At 40.4% G+C, this 23,703-nt stretch overlaps 2 protein-coding genes across 3 annotated transcripts; one reads left to right on the top strand and one right to left on the bottom strand.

Moving 5' to 3' along the window:
* Positions 1 to 16: 16 nt before the first annotated feature.
* LOC147311395 (amyloid-beta A4 protein-like) lies at positions 17 to 17,810 on the bottom strand. Of its 2 annotated transcripts, XM_086267351.1 has the most exons (18): positions 17,516 to 17,810; positions 11,937 to 12,104; positions 11,719 to 11,848; positions 11,508 to 11,620; positions 11,061 to 11,251; positions 10,761 to 10,981; positions 10,412 to 10,579; positions 8,243 to 8,376; positions 7,745 to 7,819; positions 6,771 to 6,929; positions 6,447 to 6,575; positions 6,246 to 6,345; positions 4,495 to 4,562; positions 4,057 to 4,195; positions 3,903 to 3,956; positions 2,202 to 2,293; positions 1,966 to 2,112; positions 17 to 1,888 (listed from the first exon to the last, which is right to left on the bottom strand). In XM_086267351.1, the coding sequence occupies exons 1-18, from the start codon at positions 17,573 to 17,575 to the stop codon at positions 1,787 to 1,789; spliced, it is 2,250 nt and encodes a 749-aa protein (XP_086123477.1). In that variant the 5' UTR covers positions 17,576 to 17,810; the 3' UTR covers positions 17 to 1,786. The 2 variants fall into 2 exon arrangements, with proteins under 2 accessions (XP_086123477.1, XP_086123478.1); XM_086267352.1 differs by lacking the exon at positions 10,412 to 10,579 and having other exon boundaries at positions 17,516 to 17,803.
* On the top strand, positions 17,792 to 23,358 carry LOC147311394 (uncharacterized). Its single transcript, XM_086267358.1, has 5 exons — positions 17,792 to 18,214; positions 21,020 to 21,352; positions 21,434 to 21,697; positions 21,868 to 21,996; positions 22,168 to 23,358. The coding sequence occupies exons 1-5, from the start codon at positions 18,172 to 18,174 to the stop codon at positions 22,191 to 22,193; spliced, it is 795 nt and encodes a 264-aa protein (XP_086123484.1). The 5' UTR covers positions 17,792 to 18,171; the 3' UTR covers positions 22,194 to 23,358.
* Positions 23,359 to 23,703: the final 345 nt, after the last annotated feature.

Raw genomic sequence — 23,703 nt, 5'->3', positions numbered from 1 at the left:
ACAGACACCCAAATGCTTCTATGTACATTCAAAATTTTATTGATGGTATAGTGAGTGTAGAAAGCTTTTTCTAAGCAAATTGTTCATTTAACTACACACAGAGAAAGGTCACTGAATCAATGAGCAGAGGGACAAAGAGTTTGTTTCATCACTAGGCTCCAAAGATACCCAGAGTGAGCATCAATACAAATTGAAACATTTGCCTGATTAAGAGCTTCAGTCAGTGTCTATCCACGTGTGGGTGCAATGTGCAGGCGATATGTGTTGTATTTCTCATAGAAATGCACAATATGTCACATTCATGGTTAATAATTTAGAGAGAGGGCCATGTTTCCTCCTAATAAGTTACAGATTCGACAGGAGCTGAAATATTGAGCACAGGACAAACAGAAGCGCTGTACACGTATACATTGGTGATGTAGAAAAATAGAATGTGACATTTGGTGGAGGAATGTGTCCAGAGAGGAGAAAATGTCTGATTTCCCCACGCCCAAACAGTCCTATTTATGAAATGCTCACATACGACGTCCCAAAGTGCCGCAATGTACAATATTGCTGACACAGCAAGAAGGAGAGGATAAACATGAGGGAAGGGGGGTTGGGAAAGAAATGACTGGCAGTGGGAATGGAAGTGAAGGAAGGTGTCGTCATCTGAATTATTTACAGCAAAGACAGTGGAATGATAGGCTTTCATAAAAACTTTCCATCTTAAAAGGTTTGAACCTCGAGCCTCTTTCTAAGAAAAATCCAAAGTGCAGCGACAGTTGGCATCAGAGACTGTAACAGCAATATTTGGTGGCAATAATCAAAACTCCCAAAAATGACAGTGCATAGAACGCAAACAAGTAACACAATCATCTTCCTTTCGGATACTATTACACTTCATATATTACATACATAGAGCTTTTTTTTCTGCCCATGCAGCTAACACAACAGTGAAGCATGGAGATGAGCAATAAAGAGCCAAGATTCAGTTAAAGCAAGTCTGTGACGACAAAGCAGACCGGATTCTGAATACTCGTTTTTTTCTTCATGTCACAAAGAAGACGCCAGAAATGTACAATCCTTCTAAAATATCTAGGGAGAGGACCCCCCCCCCTTCCCCTCCTCGTCCTGAGGACCTTCACATACAGTATACTTTTAATCAGTCATCAATATTGCCATGCACTACATATACTTACAGCTAATCTCTGTCTTAATATATTACACGTTTAAAAAAAAAATGTTTTTCCTGCTTTTACATATTTTTGATTGTATATATTTATGTATTTTTTTCTTCATTTTTTTCTCATTTTTTGAAAAATAAACCTGAAACACTATTCGTGCGACGGGTCGCTCTGAGAGCTCTCGTCGGACCGGTTTGAGGAGCAGTGAGGGAGTAATTGGTAAATTACAAGTTTCGGCTGTGGGTGTCTTACTGCCGTGATGTCGTATAAACAGTCGACGAGGGGTTTTCCAGTACAAATGCTATGAGAACTCCAGGGGCTGACTGAAATGTGTAGGTGTAACAGGATACCTTTGTCTAACTGGGCTGCTGGGTAATGCTTAGCTCTGTACAATCAAGGGATTTAAGGAGGCTTTGTTCCATATCAGTTTTCTTTGGCCCAAACCCCTGACAAAAATGTCTCCTTTCCTTACTTTCAAAGACACAAACCAGGCTATGCAGTCATCCTCGCACCCTTCACCTCCTGAACAGGGCGCTGAAGGTGCTGGGGCTGAGGGCAAAGGAGCTGAATGGAACAGAGCGCAGGCTGACACTGTGGGGGAAATGTTGTTGTGCAGCTTTTTAGTTCTGCATCTGCTCGAAGAATTTGTAGGTGGGATTCTCGTAGCCGTTCTGCTGCATCTTGGCCAGGTGACGCTCCTCTGGCGTCACAGCTGCATCCACCTTTGGACAAGAGGATGAGGAGTTACTAACACGCGAACCGTGTTTGATCTATGAGCACAAACTGGTGAGCCTTTTACCTCGATCACGCCGTGGTGAATTGAAGTGTACTGTTTCTTCCTCAGCATCACCAAGGTAATGACAATGACTGTTGCTATGACCACCCCACCAACCATCAGCCCGATAATGGCGCCTTTATTGGATCCAGCGTCATTAGCGAAAAACACCTGACATTAAAGAAAATAATAATAGTAAGTCAGTCATAAATCCCTGAAGGAGATGATATTTGATGACTGGGTTTGCTGGGTTTTCCTACCAGTTTTTCATGATAAACTTCATATCCAGCACTCTGCCTCTCTTCAGTGTCCATCCGCACTTCTGGCATCTCCTCCGGCTTCAGGGCAGACACTGAAACCACAGAATCAATCACCCAAATTAATCCCAGAAATCGAGCACATGGATTTCTGCATCTCTCCTAAAACAGAGAGAAACAGAAAATCATTTGCACCCACAGCCATCGACCTTTTAATTCTCATCCAAATAGCAGATGAGCTATTTAAGACATATGAATTTCCCTCTGGGATTTAAAAAAAAAAAAAAAAAAAAAAAAAATTCTTATCCTTAGTCTTATAGGAAATGAAGCAGTAGAAAGACATTTAGAGGTGAAATAAAACCCCAAACTGTCTTTTAATACACAAACAGCGGGAGGAGGTGATTTCATTTGACACTGTGGATTCCTGTAAAGTCCTCAGAGTACGTGGGATTATTTGCCCCCGTATTAATCTATCAAGTAGTTGAACAATTTTTGGTGGATCAAAGGACACTTAAAAGAGTCTCATCGAAACCCAGGAGCCAACCACATCTCAAATGAATCTCGAAACTGGATATAGACCTGCCTTGTAATTTTGAGATGTTTTTTCATTTACATTTACAGGAAAGGATTACAACAGCTTTGTGCAGATGTTGCAACACTTTGATATGGACATATGCACACCACTTATTAATGTAACATTGTAGAGTATTTCAATCACTTTACTGCCCAGTATCTTGTTTGTGTGTGTTTAGTGTTATGAGAACATGTGTGCAGTAAGACTGCAAAACCACAATCAGCACCACAGCATGTGAGTCACGGTCTACTCTGTCTCACCCTCTTTATGGGAAATATGAGTTACTACCATAATGTCAGGAGTACAGGGTACCACCTTTTTTAAAATTTCTCAGATATTCTTCTCACCTCATGATCCCACCATCATTAGGTGTGAGTCTCCTGTCACACTGTGGTGCTCCGATTCTTGGTGATGATGTCGCTGCCGTTATGGAGCTCACTTAAGTTTATCTATGAGACACTTCTCTATCAAACACTAAATGGTTTTTTTCCCAAAAGGATCAAAAAGGCTACAACCTAATATTAAAGAAAGCCTGAAAGCTTTAGTGGAATTATAAAGACTCAGGAAACTGTAATAACTTATTGCTGTCTTTCAGCTCTCCAACTAACAGTTTAAAATCACTCATTTAAGGTTAGCTTTTCGCTCCTGATGCTTTTAGACGCCACTCTTCTTCCTCCTCTCATTTCCCTCATCCCTAAACCAATCGTGCCAGAACGCTTCCCCCTCCTTTAGCCTGGTTCTGCCAGAGGTCTCTTCATCATGTGTGTCCTCACAGGGGATTCTCTCTAATATATTAGGCTCTTTTTCATGTAGTATAAAGCACCTTATAATAACTGTTGTTGAACTGGTGCTTATTAAATAACAGGAATTGAGTGAAACTGAATATAGCCAGTGTTATATTATGTTCATACTCCCTGAGGTTTCTCTCTTCAGTCTCCTTCTCTCATCTGCTTAAGAGGAGCACAAGTTGCACCTGTGCTGCTGTTTCGACTGACTCTTAGCATGAGGTCTGGCAAGTGCAATGTTAGAAACGACCTGAATTTTGAAACCTGTCCTTAATATGCAGTAAATGTATACGAGTGAGGATGTAAGTATGTACTTGTGTTTCCGTTTGGACTTCACATACATACCAGGCCTTGTGGGGAGTCCTCTGTCTGGAATTGGACGAGCATCGACGGGTTCAACTACAGAAATACAGCGTGTAACAAAAATATTCAATATCAAACCACATTTTTTAAAAGTTAATAAAATTCAATTTATGTCACAAAATGTAGTGTGTGTTACCATGGTTCTCTGTGTTGGGCTGATTGAAGCTCTCAGGGTGAATGAACCCCAGCCCATCCAGGCCAGGGTCCATAGGAGCCGAGCTGTAGGCCTGATCAGGCATCAGAGCGTCGTTGCCATAACTCACCCTGCCATCCATCTGCAAACACAGAGGAATGTTAATCAGGATACGTGGCGTTTGGGTGGCTTTTTATTTATAACCCGATCAAATTATGATGTCTATGTGGAAAAGATCACTAATAAAACCTCATTTAAACAGGCGCAGTATCACAACATCATTTTCTTTGTTAATCGCTTTAATTACACTACTCCCATCACGTCAGTGGTTACAGTGACTTTGTTTTGTCATGTCAGTCTATGTGATTCCAATATTTATGCCAGAATGTCCACGTTCACAAAGAAGACTTTGCATTTGTGAGTTGGTGCAACTTGACTCACCCGACCATCGCTCTGCAGTGAAGAGACTTGCTGAAACAGCTCCGCCTGAACTCGCTGCATTATAATTGCTACAAAGAAAAGGAACAAAATGAGAATGAAGCAGATGGTTAAGTGATGACAAATCCGAGAAAGGAATGTGGCGGTTAGAGGGAAAAACAAATCAAGGCTACACAATAGCCTAAAGTGGTGAAAGTAATCATGGCGGAATGAAACTGCATTATCAGTGTTTTAGTGTCCTGTAATCAGTGGACTTCAAACACATGTTAAAAGCATCGCTTTAATTCACACTACAGGGAGTTAAAGGGTACTGAATAAGTGTGGTTTGGATGGTTGTTGCATAACACAGATTGTATAATCTCAAGTTTTCTATTTAATCAGGACAACATAAGAGCTCAGAATCTCTTTTTACATATGCTGCCCAAAGTAGCAGCACATACATAACAACAGTTAAGTACATGCAATTAGAAAATAAACATACATAAAAACAGAGAAACAACCAAAATTTATAAACTTTGTTGTCAATAAAAAATGAATACCTCAGTAAAAGTAACTGGATAATGCTGGAAACAAAGGTAATAATACTCAGGCGAAACATTTGCATCCGAGGAATTTAAAAATTGCCTTAAATTCATGAAGTTAGAGCAGTCCCTCAAGTTTTAGTTGATTCTCACTTATTTCAGGAGGAAATTCCAAATTCCGCATGACCCTTTGGGACAGGTAGAGGGAATGAATCTTGGGACCTAAAAGACAAGCTTCCCACACTTTTTTTGATGAACGCAATTACACTTGTTTTCTTAATAACGGCCAAAACTGGTCTGATTCGATATGTAGCCATCTGTAGTGGACTACAACGGTGAAACAGGGGAACTGCAAAAAACCCGATGAAAGATGCAACATTTATTATCTGACTTTTTCACTCTCTTTTATGAGCTGAGACTCTGTCCGTTGAATATTACTGTCACTGTGGCTGGACTTATGCTTTGCCCTACACTAATGTTGAAAGGCATATTCACATTTCTGCCATTGTCAAATACAGGCTTTTGCAGTTACATATAATCTGTAGGAGTTGGTACACACCTCATGCTGTAACTGGCATATCTACATGAGATCTCCTCTGCTTCACCTTTCTTGGTTAAAACGCAAATCAAAACTAAGCTATCAGTCTTTCGATGAACCATGCTCGCCTTTATTTCTTTTTAATATTACATTCTGTTCCAGCATGGTCCCTTTGACCCATGCCTGAACAGCATGCCTTAGGAACGAATTGAGAAAGACTTTCTCCCAGCAGGTAAACTGCCCCGTCAAACAAACCAAACAAACAAACAACATAAAATATAAGTGAAAAACTTTAGTCATCGGCTTTCACAACAATTAAACAAACATGCTATTATGGTAATGGTAAATGGCAAATGGCCTGTATTTATATAGCGCTGGAAGGTTTTTCCCATTCTGAAGGCAACAAAACAGCCATTTAATAGGACTGTCAAAATAATCCCTTTATGTCTGCTGAGCACTTGTACCTCTTGCTGAGTGAGCAATCGCGTTTAGCATGTGAATAAAACAACAAGAATACTTTCATAGATTTCGCAACCTATGACCTAATTTTAATACCAACTGCCTAAAACCAGTGAGGCGCTGGAAGCTACAAATGACATTTGGATGAATTCTCAGTAATAGATGTTTCGGGGATTTACTGTGATGAGTGTCCTCAACCTTTGACTTTTAAGAATAAGACATGAATAAACACATACCGACTTGGTTTTGGATCTCATTTGCCACACTTGGCACCTTGTAGAGCAGACCCAACGACTGATTCATCCTCTCATCAATGACACGAAGATGAGTCAACACCTGGAGATGAGAAAAAAAACCCACTTTGTGATTGTGTCTATTTTAAAAGCCGTAACTTATTTTTATGATGCTTAAAGACTTTGACTGTTTGATCCAGATACCTGAGGGCGGATCTGAGCAGCCTTCTTGGGATCGACTGTGCGGACATGCTCATAATGCTTCAGCGTGTGCTGCCTGTCCTTTTGCTCTGCGCGGATGTACTTTTTCAGCAGGCTCAAAACTTGACGGGGCTGGTGGTGGCACAGGGTTATGTAATAAGTGGAATTATAACACGTTGGATACGCTTCTTAAACATGTGCGCCTTGCTGATAAACAACCTCAAAAGACTCATTGATCGAAACTGTTTGGCACCAATTTAGAGTATTAAATCAATGTAGCGTTCCTGTTATTAGGATGTTGTTAGGTGTGTGGGGACGTGCACGTACCCGTGGAGGATTGGCCTGCAGGGCGCTTAGGTAATTTTCGAGAGCCCGGCGTCGGCGGCTGTTCAGCAGAGCTTCCACCCGGGCCATGTGGGTTTCCACCAGCTGCTGCCTCTCCCCCGCTGCCTCCTGCTCCAAAGCCTCCACCTTTATCTGGAAGTGCTGCAGATACAGTACTTTTTACACAGTCGGTATATGAACAAATACCCACACTGCATTACGGTAGAAACATGTGTTTGGAAAGAAGAGGTCTGTCTTATTTCCACCATTAAATACAATGATACACTTTCAACCTCAGGCCTGACAGATATATTGGCTAACAAGTATCACAGGCTGATATTGGCCATCATCATTTATTTATCTGAAATGTATTCTACAGGGTTAAAAATACTGACGACCTCCAATGCTACTCCTCAGCCTTCTTGAGTTATCACATTTACAAGATTTTCAGAAGACTTGACATGTGGACCTTGAGGTCAAGTATTTTAGTAGATGCACATATGGTATCAATTTTCAAATTTTACGTTGCCTCATTCTTGAATTGTCTTGTTCATAAACTTGGATGTCCATGCTGCTCGCCCAGCCACCCATCGGGATGACGACAGCACCCCATCGTCCTTTTACTGCTCAAGTGTAAGTTTAACCTCTCGCTGACCCTTTTCAGAATATCAGCTGACACATCGTCAATTACAATTATTAAATCTTATTTTTAGCTCCCCATCGCAAACTCCATGGACATTTAAATCCATTCAATTCATTAGGGTTAATTAAGATATAATAACTCACTTAACTGGCTTTAAATGTAATCTCCCTTATAAATGCACCCGTAACCAAGAAACTCTAAATTCTATTTCTCTTCAACTTTTGCCAAATTTGTCCTGGATAATATAAATCTCAGTTATGTAATGTATATGTATGTAATGTAACTCTTTTTGGCAATTAGACATTTACAGCAGACACTGTGGCCTGATTCCTACCTGGATGACTGCTTTCTTGTCTGCACGAGGCAGATTCTTGGCCTGCCTCTCAGCCTCCTCCCACTCCTTCATAACCTGAAGTGTCAGATTGAAAGAAAAAGCAAGACGTTTAAGCTTCTGTCATGGTCTACATCAGCGGTCCCCAACCCCCGGGCCTCGGACCGGTCCGTGAGTCATTTGGTACCGGGCCGCGAGAGTTGAGGCTCAGGTGTGAAATGTATGGTTTTCAGGGTTTTAATCGGTTTTCAGCGTTATTTTGTTATCGTTTTTATCGTTAACTCGGTTTTCCTGGGTCTTTTTACGTGTGTCATCTTTTTTTTGTTTTTCGGTACCGGTACTAGTTTTATTTTGTTGTATTTATCCGCGACACCTTAAAGGCCGGTCCGTGAAAATATTGTCGGGCATAAACCGGTCCGTGGCGCGAAAAAAGGTTGGGGACCGCTGGTCTACATCACATTGAGAGGAATGCTTACGATAAGAAAACACACAAACACACACCTGGGACATCTTTTCACGGTGTTTGGCTTCCAGGCTTTCTTTGGCCTTCTGGAAGTCTGTGTGTTCGCTGTCGTCACCGGGTGATTCCAGGTAGCGATCCACAGCGTCTGGAGGACTGGGGGCCATTGTTGGTACTGGATGAGAGTACGGGGAGATGGGAATTAAACACAGAGCAGTTGAAAGCAAACTGAGGTGCAGAACAGAGATAGACAGATGTTTAAATGCAGGAAAAACACTGAAATCGGTCAGCTGGAAACCCACAATGCATTCAGTTATAAACAATTCCACTTGTTTGATGAAAGGGTGGGTTAGGGACTTGAGAGATTAGGTACACACAGAAAATTAATGGAAATTCTATGTAAATATTTACATAAGAGATAAGCAGGATTTCAGGGGACAGAAAGTGAAGTGTTTCCCACAGTTTTGTGTGTCTGTTGAATGTGGGACCATGGAGATAAGGACTGCTCAGTCAGGATGAGGGCCGACTGTATCGCTGATGATTTCGCCGTGAGGAAACGGAAACCAGCTTAAAACTTAAAAGAGTGCATTCCCTTTTTCCACACACACCACCAACACACATCTGGTTAAGACACACCGATGGAATCTTCACTACTACAGAGCTGCAGGCACAATTTTTTTTTTCTTTTACAAACACACACTGCAGTGTGAAGCATGCAGACACACACGGGTATAGAAACGCATGCAGACACAAGGTGGCATTCACCGTTGGGTCTTCACACTGTTATGACAGCAGTGCGGGTTAGAAATGATTCAATGAGTGATTAAATGGTTTGGAGGTGAACGACTGTGTCATGGCCACTCTGCACCATGGAAACTCTCCCGTTGGCCAGTAGGATTTAAAAAAACTAAACTAAACTAAACAAAAACAAACAAACAAAAAAAACAAAAACAAAACACTGCTGGCACTGAGTCACGCACTAATAAAACTGCAGTTTATCTTCATTTAATCCCTCGTTTATCATTCTAATTAAGCAGAATTAACCCTGTTTTAGTGATTTGCTTAAACCCACAGTGTCCAGAGGTTTCAGGGAGTAATCAGCCTTTTTAAATAATGAAATTTATTTTTTTCATATTTCATATGTGGGTTTGACTTATAAGGGAGTTCTCATAAAGAGGTATCTGAATTGCAAAGAAGCAGTGAAATCACAGATCTGTGAAGCCTGCTGACACGTTAACAATATTACTTATATAATGTTAAAGTCACTTTTCAATGCAAATTAGTTTGATTTGTAGGATTTCACACATTAAAACTAACTAGGAAAATAGGATTTCCAAAAAAATAAAAAAAAATAAAAAAATCTACATGCCACGTTATCTGTTGTTAACGCCAGCAAGGATGTATTTCAACATCGAGCTACCACAGGTGAGTACACTATTGTGCAAGCTACACCTGTTAAGAACACAAAAGAATGTTATTGAAAATTATGTAAACATTTGAGCTGCACTCTTAGCCAAAAACCCCACATGTGTTTGTTTAACGCTGTGTTTGAACCGTGTGTGCTACAGTGAAATCTATAACAAAGGCAGCAGCTAAACTCTCTCGAGGCAGGCGTTGCCGATTTGCAACTAACATTCTGATTACCCCACATACATATTTTATGAGTTTTTTTTACTCAGAAGTACCACTGCAGGACTTGGTTGTGCATTAGCAACAAAAGGTTTAATTTGAGCCTGAGAGGGTTAATGTTAGAGTTAGGGGGGGGGGTTTCTCTTTTTACCTAAAAAACAAAATGAGCAATATTCCCCAGAGTGTCAGCAGTTATTTGGTACACTGTATGTGTGCCACATTTTCACTTTTGACTTTTGAAAGACTTTTTTTTCTCCGGTAGAACTAACAATGATTTGGTCCTTTTGAACTAGGTTTGCTCACAGCCTTGTAATGTTGTGGCCCTCTTTTTTCTTCTTCTTGTGTCTACTTTTGCTTTCCAATTCAAAAATACAGTTTCTATCTTGATGGAAAAAATGATGAAATGAATGAAACTACAGCCAGTTGTCAGTGCTCTGAAAGGTTAACAGGCCTCAGACGATAAGGTCAGTGAGAGACAGAAAGAACGAGCGAGCCAGAGAAACAGTCTGTAGCAGCCTGAGGACAGGAATCAGGCTCCTGATGTGGACACTTCAGATTGTAGCTTCAGTCCCGGGACTTACACGAGCTGCTGCAGACAGCGAGGCAGTACTCCTCCGACTCAAAGTTATTCCTGTTGCCCCCACAGCCCCCAAACAAGAAGGGGGCGCAGCGGCCCGTCTCAGGCATGAAGTACCAACGCTCCAGCATGGCGTGACATGGGCCTGACTCAGCACGAGCCCAACAAACCGCTGAGACATGTACACATAGGCAAATTAAACATGAATGCAAAAGGTGAGGTTTGGAATTTTATGGGAGACAGAAGTAACTCAACATAGCGACACATGATGGAAATCAAACCATGAACAAAAAACAAACAAACAAAAAAACTTAAGGAGAGTGAGAAGAGGGCAGAACTGCTTCATTTCTCACCTCTAACGACCTCTTCAACTGACTCAGTGGTGGTGGTTGTCGTTGTTGTCATGGCGATGTTAGCGTTGGGCTCATCGCCATCTCGGTCATCCGTCATATCGACTTCCTCGTCATCTTCTTCTCCATCCCCGTTGTCATCCCTTTCAAACGTTTCCACCTCTTCGTCCACATCCTCGTCATCCTCCCTGGCGGCCAGCTGTATGTCCGTTGGGCGGGTCATGCTGCGGTCAGAACGGGTGGTTCAGCCTTTGTATCAACAGGCGTGCACAGAAACGAGTCAAAGTCCACCTGTGATCGTACCTGTTATCAGAGTATTCGCTCTCAGCTCCGCCCCACCACACATCGGATTCCTCCCCCTGAAGCTGTGCGCTGTCTGACTCCCGTTCAGCCCAGGCTGGGCAGCACACAAACTCCACCCCTCGAAAACGGTCTATACCACATGGCAGCAGCATCCCATAGTCGTGGAGATTCATGGAGCGGTCTCCGCAGTACTAATTTTAACAGCACACAGCATCCAAAATCAAACACCATAATGTTCAATCGGTTTAATCCTTATGAGAGCTAATTGCGGCAAACCCAGAAACCTGAACTATGGCTTACTGAATATAAACAGCACAGAAAAGGACAAGAATAACTCAGAAGAAAGTGCCAGGGAAGGCTGACAGCACTGAGTCATACAGTGGCGCTACCACAGAAACAGAAGGACAATGAGGGAAGCAAACAGACACAAAAAGCCACCCTCCTCACCTCTTTGGCTACAGTGTGCCAGTACAGGTGGCTCTCGCATTGATCCATACGCTCCTGGTGCAGAAACTTACACTTGTCGGGAACGAGCAGGGCGTCACTCACAAACTCTCCTACTGCAACAGAAATACACCTTTTTGCATGTATTGTACACTTTTAAAGATGCAACCATGCATAAACACACTCAGTAACAAAGGGACTAAAAAAAGCTCACCCAGACAGCGGTGTGGCACCACAATATGTGCATGACTGCGGCATTGCCTGCGGTCCTTCTTGCACCAGTTGGAGATACTGACAGGCTGGTTGGCCTCCACAACATTTGTAATCTGCAGCTCTGGGTACACCTGTGCAAACATGGGAGATTTGAATGTTATTGCTGCAATACTTCATACCTCTCTCTCTCTGCAGTGCTGTTTTACTCGGTTGAAATACCTCCTGGCAGTACTGCAGGATGCCCTCCTTGGTGCCAATGCAGCTCTTGGTACCAGAAGGGTCGGACTCCCATTTGCCGCTCTGCACATTGATGTGCATGTTGAGCTTCCCGCAGAACATGGCCACCTGGGGCTCGGTTAGCAAACCCACCGAGTCATCATCTGGCACCTGGACAGAGAAAAAGTATAAAACAGAACAATAACGAAAACTACCAAACTCCCTAAAGTATAGCTTATCCATAAATATCTCATCATGCAGCTTATACTGTATGTACCAAGTTCCTCTGAAGTCATTCTACTGCAAACTTCAAATATAAAGTAGTGAGATTAGTAAGTCATAAAGATGAATGCTTTTAAATTCCTCAACAATACTACTGCCATAGAACAGCACATTTTTTGTTTTCTTAATCTGTCTGTCAAGTCTGGCTTTACTCCATTAGTTAAAGTACAATGGGAGTGTTCAGAAGGGAAAATAAAAGTAATCTACAAGGTATTAAATTCTAGCTACGAAAAACCCCCCATAAGGTATAAATAATGTCTTTCCATAGAACCGGGTTTGGCAGTCGATTTCATAGGATACTGCTATCAGCATATTTTTCCATCCTTTTTGTTTGGGACACAATTGGTGGAAGTCTCTATGTGTTTTCGCCTTTGTGAGGCCTTGATTTTCTGGCAGATAACACAAAAAAGCTGATGGTGCACACTGACAAAACGCTAGCCTCTGAGCCAACTGTTGGCAATTATTAAATGACTAATTCTGACATTATGATGCGTTTGCCTGTGAATAACAGCACATAATTAGACTCCTGTGAATATGCATGTCATAACCCATTGTTTCTAGTAGCTGTTCTGCCTGGTCTGCATTATGTTACCCAATTACTCACTTATTTATATTTCTAATTACATCTTCTTGGGGCATATCAACTGAGGATGTGTGTGGTTTAATATCTGCTGAAGGGCACATCATTCCACTCATAGCTATTCACCCCATATACTAGGTGGGTGTCTCGCTCCAAATATCTGTAGCATCAATACTAACGCTGGTACTAGTATTGGATCGATACGAGCGCAATAGGATCGATACTTTGTTTCTACCCTCCGAGTTCAGTATACAGCCCACTGAATTGTGTTAAAAAAATATTTTCTTTTGGAAATGTAAGAATAAAGCTCAAATATTAATTTTAAAAAATGTCTGAAACTTTTTGTGTTGACTGTCACATTTACTTTATTCCAGCTTATAGCACGTTTAAACAACAGAAGTTCACCCAAAGCACTTCAGAGAGGGGCAGATGTGCATTCCAGGTCTCACCCCAAAAAAGCAGTCTCAAACTACATGAAAAGCTGAAAGCTGTGAAAATCATGATTTAGTGGTCATCAAAATGTGTTCAAAAACCTTCTTGTGTCCTCTGTAGTTAAACCTAGTTTTTACCAACTAGGTCTAATCTCTAAAGCCAAGCCATACTTACCACATGAGGATCTTGAAAAACATATTCATGCCTTTGTCACATCTAGATTAGACTACTGCAACTCCCTATACACTGGTCTCCAATCTGCCCTTCTACATAGACTGCAACTTTCTCAAAATGCTGCGGCACGCCTCTTAAATGGAACTGGTAGGTTTGAGTCTATTACCCCAATTCTCTTTGACCTACAATGGCTTCCCATTAAATATCGCATTGATTTTAAAATCTTATTGCTTACTTTTAAAATCATAAAAAAATATTGCACCTAGCTACCTTACTGATCTTCTCAGCCTCTATATTCCCAGGAGAGCACTGAGATCAACAGGCTTATTGCTCTTGGTGCAACCTAGGTCACAGCTAAAGACCAGAGGTGACCGTGCTTTCGCTCCAGTTGCACCTAACATCTGGAACAATCTACCTCAAGCTATTTGCGTGTCTGATTCGATCCAGACTTTTAAATCTCAATTGAAAACGTATCTATTTGGTTTAGCCTTCCTGGCTATCTAGAGTACGCTTCTTGTAAGTATACTCTCATGGAACCCCCTTTCTTCTGTTTTGTTGAACAATGTTTTGTATTGATTTTACCTTTGAAGTTTTATTTTGATATCTGCTTACCTTGTATGCTTAATTAATCAATGCTTTCTACCTGCTAGCTTATTTGCATTTGTATTTTGCTACTACCGGTACTTTTACTGGATTTTGTGAAGCACTTTGGTGTACCTCTGATTTTAAATTTGCTATACACATAAAACTGTATTGCATTGTACAATTTGCAGATTGATGATGCTTTAGATCATAAAGCAACCTCTTCTCGGTGAGAAGCCGGGGCTTGGGAGAGCCCGATTGTCCTGCGGAGACGTTTCCCATAAGGCTGGCCAACATGATAGACAATGGGCAGGGCTGTGAGTACTCAGACTGTGTTTACTGAACGCAACATGGATAAGATCTTGGAGAAGCTCATGGCTCTGCAATATGGATAAGATCTTGAGGTGACACTGCATCGGGAATTGAGAGACCTGGTGGCCAGTGATGGACATTAGACCAACTGCAAAATTGGATGCAGTTTGTTCGCACTGACCAAAACAACTACCATCTCACCTCATTCTGCCCCCTGGCACCAGCTGGATGCTCAAGGCAAAAGCTGATAGGAATAACAAAATTCTCCCTTAGATGACAAAACTGTTTTTGTGACTTTCTCCCACCTCCTTCAAGGCCACCCGTGTTGACCAAAGATTGTGGACTTTTGCCTAATCGAGTAAAGGGAGACTTCCTCTCGGCTGAACACGGAGAAAACACACACACACGCATATGGGCTCAAATTGTGGTCATAAATATTTTGTACTTTTAAATCAGGATTTGTATATGTAAAAAGAATTTGTGCGTGCGTAAAAAAGATTTGTTTCAAGTTACAAGTACGAATTTTGACCCTATTTTTCTTCCTTTCATCTGGTTGGTCAATGTCATGTCAATCACAAATTTAACTATCCAATCAGAGAATAGATGGGTTTGTCTGTCAGAGGGGCACTTTTTTGAACTGCAGGTCCTTGAAGGGTAATACAGTTGGAAGCTAGAAGATCTCTATGTAAATATCCGATAGAAGCTAGGTCCCCTAACTTTCAGTAGCTGTTGAAAGGATAAAGTTGTGGTATATCAGTGGTTAGAAATACCATTATTACTTTAGGATGAGTTTAACACAAAGTCAGGGCTGACCCGGCTGCTGAGCTCTGTGGGTTTTTGCAGCAGCTCTACCTGTACTAGATGCACCTGCTCCTTGTCGTTTCTATCTCTGACTCTGACGCTGTTGAAAAGGCTCTGGAGGTCCCTGTATTAAGCACATAAACCTGTGACACAAAACTCGGACCACCACAGACTGTTTTCCTTCGTGGTGATGAAGGAAAACGCTGTGCTGCACTGCTGGCATGTAAAAGGGCATTTATTCCCTTCAAGGACCTGAAGCTCCATAAAGCACCCCTCCAATAGCCAAACCCATCTGTTCTCTGATTGGATAGTTAAATTTGTGATTGACATGACATTGGACAAACAGAAGAAAAATAGGGTCAAAATTCATACTTGTAACTTGCAACTTGAATGCAGTTTCACACATATTTTTTTGGCTAAGCCCACACACAAATCTTTTTTTACGCACACACAAATTCTTTTTACACATACAAATCCTGATTTACAAGTACAAAATATTTCTAACCATAATTTGAGCCCATACACGCACACGTACGCATGTACACTGACACAGACCCACCCCCCGCTTCCCGCCCCCTCCCTTCTCAAACTGATTTCCTGTTGGAGCTCAGTCTGGGGGGAGTTCTCCTCCTTCTGGGTCGCTGCTCGTGTGGTCGACCGGCCAGTCAGCTGAACAGTTTTGCGTTCTTAAACGTCATGCTGCTCTGTTGTATCTTAATTGCCCCTTGGGGATAAATAAAGTCTCTCTGACTCTGATAAATCATGACACACTGCCTTCCCTGGTTAAAAGTATAGGCAACACTGGCCCTTGATTTACTTGGTATCACATTGATATCAAATTTGCGTTATCACAGCACTACCATATACTCCATTACTTATTTATGTCTTTCAAAGTGACGCTGCCTGTTTTCATATTTAAGCCTCAACCAGTTTTTCATAAAGCCGCATGTTACTAGTAAACCAATCCAAGATTACCCTAAAATAACTTAATGTATTTTGGTGCTGCAGGGCTTGTATATCATTTTCACATTACGACAAAAAAAAACAAAACAAACAATAAAACAAAAATAGAGAAAGCGAAATCACTACAGCATAATAGGCTTGTGTGTGCTGGGGTAAACTAAACTGGCAAGAGAGTAAAACAATCCTCGGTATGCTTACCGTGACAAACCTCGTGGAAAATTATAATCTCTATATCGCCGGAGGCTTGGTGCGTAAAAGGCAGCACAATGCTGATTTCAACGTTACAAAACAAATGCAGCTCAAATGTCACGACAAACACGGGTATGGTGTCGATAGTGTGTACCGCATAATTTTGCTGTGGAGACATTTTCACTGCACCACACACAGGGGCTGGTGAGCCTGCAGCGTGAAAAACAACCCCTTCGCCGTGAATGTAACGTGACAATGAGGAAAAATGCACTAATTGATTTACAGGTGCCCATTCATCCTTTTTTCCAGCTGTCCTGGGCAACATATTCCTCTGTGGTCCATCAGAGGAACACCAAGCTGCAGGCGCCATCTTGCTTGTGTGAAACTAATAAGGCTGCATCCTTTTTCCATTCTCCTCAGCAGTTTCACCGCCCCGCAGCTCCGCTGGACCAGGCGGCCCAGCGCGATATTATCTACGCTATATAAAAATAAATAAATAAATAAAAGGCTGGTGTCACCGGACACAGCTGGGTTATTTACACACAACCCTTCTTGTTTTTCTAGAATGGTACTGGGTTTAAATCCGTCCAGGTATTTAACAGTGGACTTGACATTTACAGCTGTGTTGTCATTTTCTAGAAAAAAGCTAGCCACCGTTAGCTCCCTACACCCTTCTCGGTGCTATAACCCGGCGAAAGGCGTAGCGGTTAAACTGTTAATACTTCTCTTAACGTAAAAATCAAACATTAATGAGTAGTAGAAGAATGAAAAAAAAACACTCCGTGATTAATAACATCCGACATGACAGGGCCAAGATACCAACCACTGACATCTAACGGTAGGCCGCGGTAGCATTGCTGACATTCCTGGTTTGGTGGTTTATTTTGCGCAGCGACTCTGTGTGTGTACACTGCAGGTCTGCGATTAAGGTGGATTCACAGGGCATATTTTCACCTCTGTTAAAAACAGAGGACATCCATTTATAGGATTAAAGGCTGCGTGGGCCGCTCACAAGCCCTTACATCGCGTTATCTTTGGCAGCAGCACCTTCTAATAGCTCTTATGTCATCCATTAGCAGCCACGCCGTGTTGTTATGACTCCATCTAATCTGCATATGTTATTTTTTAATAGTCGTTATGAAGATTAAACACGGTGTGTGTATGGAGAGGGGGTGTCGGGGTTAGTGTTTGACAGCTACGGTGGCATAAGAGTCTGGCCCAGGTAACGGTTAGCCGCCACAGGCTGCGGTTTCTCCGCTAAACTCACCTCGGATGAAAGCGTCAAGGTCGCCGCGAGTAACAGCAGAAACGCCGCGTGCTCCCCCATACCGTCCTCCCGGTGTCCAGCAGCGCCGTTATGTTCACGATTTGTCCGTTTGCACAAAGAGAAATGTCGGAATATGCGTCGACGCAGTCCTGATCCTGCTGATCCAGCTCCCGGTGACGGCGCGAGGCTGGAGGATGTGTTTGGATTGGTGGGAGCGGGCGGAGGGAGCGCGTGTGTGTGCGCGCACGCGCTTACATGTCATTGAGAACCTTTACAATAACAACTACAACATCACCCATTTCAAATAAGATTGTGTTGCATACATTTATGCTGCAAGTCTCTAATGTCCAAACCCACGAGTGTTTTAATATTCTTTGTCCTCAGTAGGTGGCGAGACTTTCGCCGCGTTAGTGATTGATTTCCTTTTATAGGCGTAGTGTGACGGTATTCCGGAGAGGACTTTCATTTCCCAATAACACGACGTCTAAGTGGAGTGGTTTGGCTCGAGGCGCACAGAAGTTACAGAGCTCTCGAAAATGTAGCATCAGAAAGTGTTGTCAGAAGGAGCAGATCAGGACAGCAGACTAACACAGATTATCAATCGCAATCTGGGAAGTACAGATTACCTCTAGCAGCAGTCCACCCGTGGAGGAATTATGCGTTTTTTCCTGCTCTCCGCGTTTTTTGTGGTGTCCGCAGGTAAGTCTTCATGCCAAGCAAAACATTTAAATGCAAAGAGATTTATGTCGTTCTCTTCTCATAAAAAGGGTACACATCAGAAATGCCAGTGTTGATTCTTCAATGTTAGCAAATCAGCACGACTTAGTGTTAAATTTATAACGCTAAGACCGGTGTAGAAATATTATTGGCACTGCTCAGTGTTAATCAATTAAGTAGGTCAGTCAATCTTCAACTTCAAAAGTGTTGATTTAACACAAAAAATCTTCACGATGTTTCTTGAGTGTTAATTCTGCATTATATTTGCTGTAAATGCTTAAAAGACCTTCATCTGTTAATCGGTTGTCCGTTCCCAGGTCACACTTTCATGTCAGCTTTTAACACAAAAGTAAACTCTTGAACTTAAGAAGTTAAGACTTAATGCTAGTCGTGAGTTTTATGCTTCCCTCCCTGTTTCAGCTCATAGCTGGGTTCCCTTGACCCCTCTTGGAGGTATTCAGCAACACACTCCCAGTTTGCTTGTTTATTCTGAGTCGCATCAACGGTCCATTAAGACATCTTTGGTCAAGATGTTATGAGACTTATTCTTGGGTGGAGCAATTCTATCACACTTACAATGATAGTGCTCCACATGTTTGCTTTATGTGCAAAGATCCCCAGTTTGATTGCAGGAGCTCACTCTTGGCAGCCTGGATCAGAAAATCCAGTGAAGAATTTGTGCCAAATCAAACACAGATCCGTCCACCTGGGGAGTAGCCAAAAGTACTAATGTGTGAACTAGATGAAGTTAAGACCACATTCAATGAGTAACCAAATCATAAATAGTTTAAACAATTCAATTACATGTTCTGCTACAGCAATTAAAAATACCACAGTGTAAGAGCTGTTTGAAAAGCTGTTCTTTTATAATCAAAACTGGATTAAAAAAGCTCACACACATTTTTTTTGTACACACATTATCACCTTATGAAAACTACATCATACAATTTCTAATAGTCTTATTAAGACAGTTACATAATCATGTTAATTTTCGCACAGCTCTTACCTAAAAATCAGAAAGGTGAATCACTTGCGTGGGTAGAAATGCAAAGCAATAAAATCTGTAGTGCGTGACATCCTAAAAGACGTATCAAGTCAGTTCAACCTTGACTCATTCACCCAGATTCCCAGACGTGGATTAAAACTAACTCTGAACTAAAAGACTAAAACATTTCTAGTTCATGCCTTAATCTGTGAAACTTAAGTTTTAAGACTTATGAAAGCTTTAGCTCTTCCTTTATCAAAGACATTGCAATCATTTTTTGTTTTTTTAAATCATACTTTTAGCTATGAGCTAAAGTGGGAGTAACTACTGGGCTGCTGTGGTAAAGTCTATTAGATTACTTAAGGTTCACATCTTTTAACACTCATAAAAGTTACACTTTGTTTTCCTTTTTAGCAGTGAATGTTCATAGAAAGTTTTTTCACTAATGTCACGTGATTGGAAATGTGTTCTTCTTCAACCGTAAACCACTGTTAAAACAACAAGGTCAAGTTCAGGTCTAACCTGTATAGGAAGGCAATCATTTGTTTTTAGTTCTTTCATTTTAGTATTTGTTTTAATTCAGTTTGTATGTAAGATTAAACAATCAATAATAAAAATCAAATTATGTGCTAAATGTGGTACAATTACATGTAGTTATATATATAAAACTCATACATTTTTAGTATTTAGTAATGACTAAACCTAATGCGAATCCTCAGAGATGCAATTTGAATGCACAAATATACATTCTCCCCAAAAAATCTGAAACCTTTCTCATCAGAATCGAGAAATACTTTGATTAAAAGAATTTGATTATTTATAGATACAGAAACAAACACGCCTACTTTGTAAAATCCAGTAAAAAGTCACAGAAGACCTTTGCCTTGACTGTTTTAATTATTTTAGTTTATTGGAGATGACCTGAACTGTCAGGTCAGAGCTGTCTGTTTACATCGTCTGGTTATCATCAGCTCTTTCAGCTCTTTTCTTTCGATGTCTTTTCTTTATTCAATCTGAAGAAATGAAAACAAATTGAGGCTCAAATCTCTAACAAGGAGTGGTTGTGCAATCATGTATAGTTTCATGCCTAGAACATGTTGCTAAATTCCATGTAGCAATTGGCACAATAGAAGGGATTATAATTTGAATATAGAAATATTTAGGCAGTTATCACTTGAAGTGCAAAAGAACAACAGATGAAAAAAAAATGAAACACACAAACAACTGTGCAGATGTACTGGAGATTTATCAGAAAGTGAAACAAGAGCAACAAAAGCAAACATGAGTGATTGTGTGGATGGTAAATAAAAATGTGGCGTTCCCGGGTGGATTGTTTTAAATGTACAGTTGTTAAATATGATGATTGTTAATATTTCACAGGGAGGAATGTACAACTAGTTTTAACTAGTAGTTAGTTATTTAGTTCGTTATACTCACTATAGCCTACATAAATATAACACTTTATTAAGCTATAGGCACTTGACTTTCTGCTCTTTTTGTACTATTGATGAACCCAAATCACTGAATTGTATTTTTATGATTATGCCAGGTCTTTTAGAAGATAAAGCAAATCCTACATATCCTCACGAGAAATACTTTCATCTGAAAATGACTCTAACAGCAGAGCTGTAAAGCCCACAAGTTGTTCCTCAGTTTCTCTGTGATTATTGAACTTTTGTGAAGCAGCAAGTTCTGTTTTTTCCTATTTTGTCAAGTTTACTTTTGATAATTTAATGCAGCAGGAAAACTGACATTGTGATTCTCATAACTGGACTTATGATTGGTCATCTTTTCTGTTGCAGGTGAAGGCATTCCTGTCACTGTCAAAGGCTTTGAGAAAGACGATGTGCTCCTGCCATGTGACTGCCCTAATAGAGATTTGAATAAGGACTTCAAGTGGCAAGTGGAAAAAGATGAGGAGAGAGGGGTGGAGAGAAAATTGATCTTCAGATATAATGATGGGACCTTAGATTTTAAAGACAACCTGTCACACCGATATGAAACATTTTTTCATAAGGACAGCAGTAATTGTTCTGTTCTATTAAAAAACATCACAAAAGAAGACCAGGGAAAATACAGTTGTCGTTTTAATTCTCCACAATACAAACGTTTTTATGTGAATCTTGTGGTTTTTGGTAAGTCATCCATTGTGGATACCAACAGTATTTTAATACTCATGTAATTTCATAATTTTAACAAAAATCATCTCTCACCAGGGACACATATTTTTCAGCACAACAAGACTCTTCCAAATGGTGAAGACGTTTACCAATGTGTTGTAAAGCTTGACAGCTACAAAGAGCCTAACATTCAGTGGACTTTGAATGGAACGTGTCTGTCAAATTCAACCACGACTAACATCTCTACCACATACAGCCTGGATGAAGAAACTGACGTCCACTATTTTCACAGTAGACTCGAGACTGAAAGCAACTTCCTCTCAGAGCCTACATGTCAAGTCAATGTCACATGCCCATCTGGTAATTATTCATTTTAAATTGTTATTTCAGCAAAGATGGATCTGAGGTGTTGCCTGGTACTTTTAAAATAAAAGTGCTCTGATATTAAATGCAAAGATAGTAACACTTATTATACAGGTCACTGTGGAACATTTCATAATATCAATTATTATAATTTTTTTTATTTCCAGTGATGAGTTCAATGTCAGGACCCAAAGACCCCAATCCAGACCCCTATTTCAGGATATTGTGTAAAGGGGTCCCTGTTGTGTTGGTGCTTGGATTTTTGCTGATTTGGTGCCGTCGTGGAACGTCTCACAGTGAGTTTCGTAACGCCACGTGAACTGCATTACTGGTTAAACCAGAATGACTCTGTTGCTCTTGCTGCAGCTTTTTATCAGCCACTAACAGTTTTGCTAGTGTTTGTTGACATTTGGCTTTGTTACTGTGTCTCTCCAATAATTTAATCTTTCATTTTCTCTTTGTTAAAGATTTTCCGGTGAGGGAAGATGTGTAAAATGGGTGTAAAATAGTGACTTCTCTCAGACGAGCTCCAAAGTGAAAATGGGAAAGTACTTTCTTCTGAGCCAAAGGAGGTGATTACTCACTGCTGATGCAATAGTGGCTGTTTGCGAAATCTAGTTTTCATCTTTTGTTCCTGCTCATGGAAACTACATCTATTTTGGAAGCTAAAGGGGGAGGAGACTATTCCATTCATCAGATTTCCTTGTAAACTCTGAATTATATGCCATATTTACATATTTTATATATGTACCATAACTAGTTTACTCAACATTATTCTGACATTGCTGCACTAATCGGTTATGGGCTTTATTTTCCCTAAGTCTAATATTTGTACCAAAATATTTTCTCATTGTTTATCTCAATGTACTTAAATACTAATTTGTTATGTATGAAATGTATATATATTTTATTACCAAACGTAAGTTTCTGTGTAAAGGCTTCTTTTCTTTGATGACATGGAAAGGTGTAATTTGTTCTTCTGTAACTGTCTTTTTGGTACATGGAGCACTGTGAATGTTTTTTTTTTTTTTTAATACTTGTTTTTTTTTTCACTTTTATAAACAAGTAGGTTTAGGGTAATGTGTATAATGTATAGTTAATAGAAAAAAAACCCATTCAGGTGCCATGCAAGAAATTTGTAAATGATGTTGCTTAACTCAACTGTGAAACATCACTGTACTAAGTCGCCGTGCAGCTCTGGCTTTTTGGGAATTAGTTCATCAGCCTTGAAACTGTGACCGCAGTCAGGACAGTACGCCAAAATTTGAAGAATGGAGTGTAATGAAATGTGAATGTGTGGCCTTTTTCAGCACCAAAAAGAAAAGTGTATAAACAAGAGTAAAACAAACATTTTTGTCTTGTTTTTTACAAAGTTGCTGATAATGTTTGTTTTTGTTTAACACCCTGTATAGTTTTGTATCCTGATATATTGACGTATGATTTTTAATGTCAATTCTAACATGTTTAATAACCACATACAATAAGGTTGAAGTGTTGTTCACACAATACTGACAATAGAAACTGAGTGTGATTTACATCCACACGATCTACCTGAGATCTGGTCAGATATTTTGCAACACCTTTCTATATTTTTTCAAGATTGATTTGTAAAATTAAATTCAGCAATAAAGTTTTTTAAAGTTGTTTTTTTTAAACTGCATGATGGGTAATTTTTGTCTATTTAAGAGCTTTCATTTCTCCTTTTTCTCTTTAATGAACACATGCACACCACATGCTTCTAGAAGAACACAGATCCTGTTTTTTTTTTTTGTCCGGTGTAGCACACTTTCAGAGTACTCCATCACATGAAAGTCCTGCATGGAAAACTGCAGGATCCACTGAAAATTGTTCTAGTTGTGACAAAGAAACATCATGCAGTGGATGCCTGCTGTAGCTAATGTACAGTCATGTGACACAATCACATCAGGACATAATAAAAAAAAAAGATGGTTCTAAAATGAAGTAAATAAAACCTCAGATATTAAACCGTTTCATTTTTAAGT

This window comes from Aulonocara sp. 'chitande type north' Nkhata Bay, linkage group LG16 (assembly GCF_057382095.1).
Source record: "Aulonocara sp. 'chitande type north' Nkhata Bay isolate Kocher_YH1m ecotype deep benthic linkage group LG16, A_spYH_male_GT1.1, whole genome shotgun sequence".
Lineage (NCBI taxonomy): Eukaryota > Metazoa > Chordata > Actinopteri > Cichliformes > Cichlidae > Aulonocara > Aulonocara sp. 'chitande type north' Nkhata Bay.
The sequence above is the reverse complement of the archived record's forward strand: the minus strand, read 5'-3'. Positions and strand labels throughout refer to the sequence as shown.

Excerpts from the sequence above, each read along its gene's own strand:
- LOC147311395 (XM_086267351.1), bottom strand. The coding sequence starts at position 17,575 with ATGGGGGAGCACGCGGCGTTTCTGCTGTTACTCGCGGCGACCTTGACG. Across the intron at positions 8,377-10,411 it reads CGCTGTCTGCAGCAGCTCGT|TACCAACAATGGCCCCCAGT; the intron begins GTAAGTCCCGGG and ends ACTCTCATCCAG. Across the intron at positions 4,563-6,245 it reads TGAGATCCAAAACCAAGTCG|CAATTATAATGCAGCGAGTT; the intron begins GTATGTGTTTAT and ends TTTTCTTTGTAG.
- LOC147311394 (XM_086267358.1), top strand. The coding sequence starts at position 18,172 with ATGCGTTTTTTCCTGCTCTCCGCGTTTTTTGTGGTGTCCGCAG. Across the intron at positions 21,353-21,433 it reads TGTGAATCTTGTGGTTTTTG|GGACACATATTTTTCAGCAC; the intron begins GTAAGTCATCCA and ends ATCTCTCACCAG. Across the intron at positions 21,997-22,167 it reads CCGTCGTGGAACGTCTCACA|ATTTTCCGGTGAGGGAAGAT; the intron begins GTGAGTTTCGTA and ends TCTTTGTTAAAG.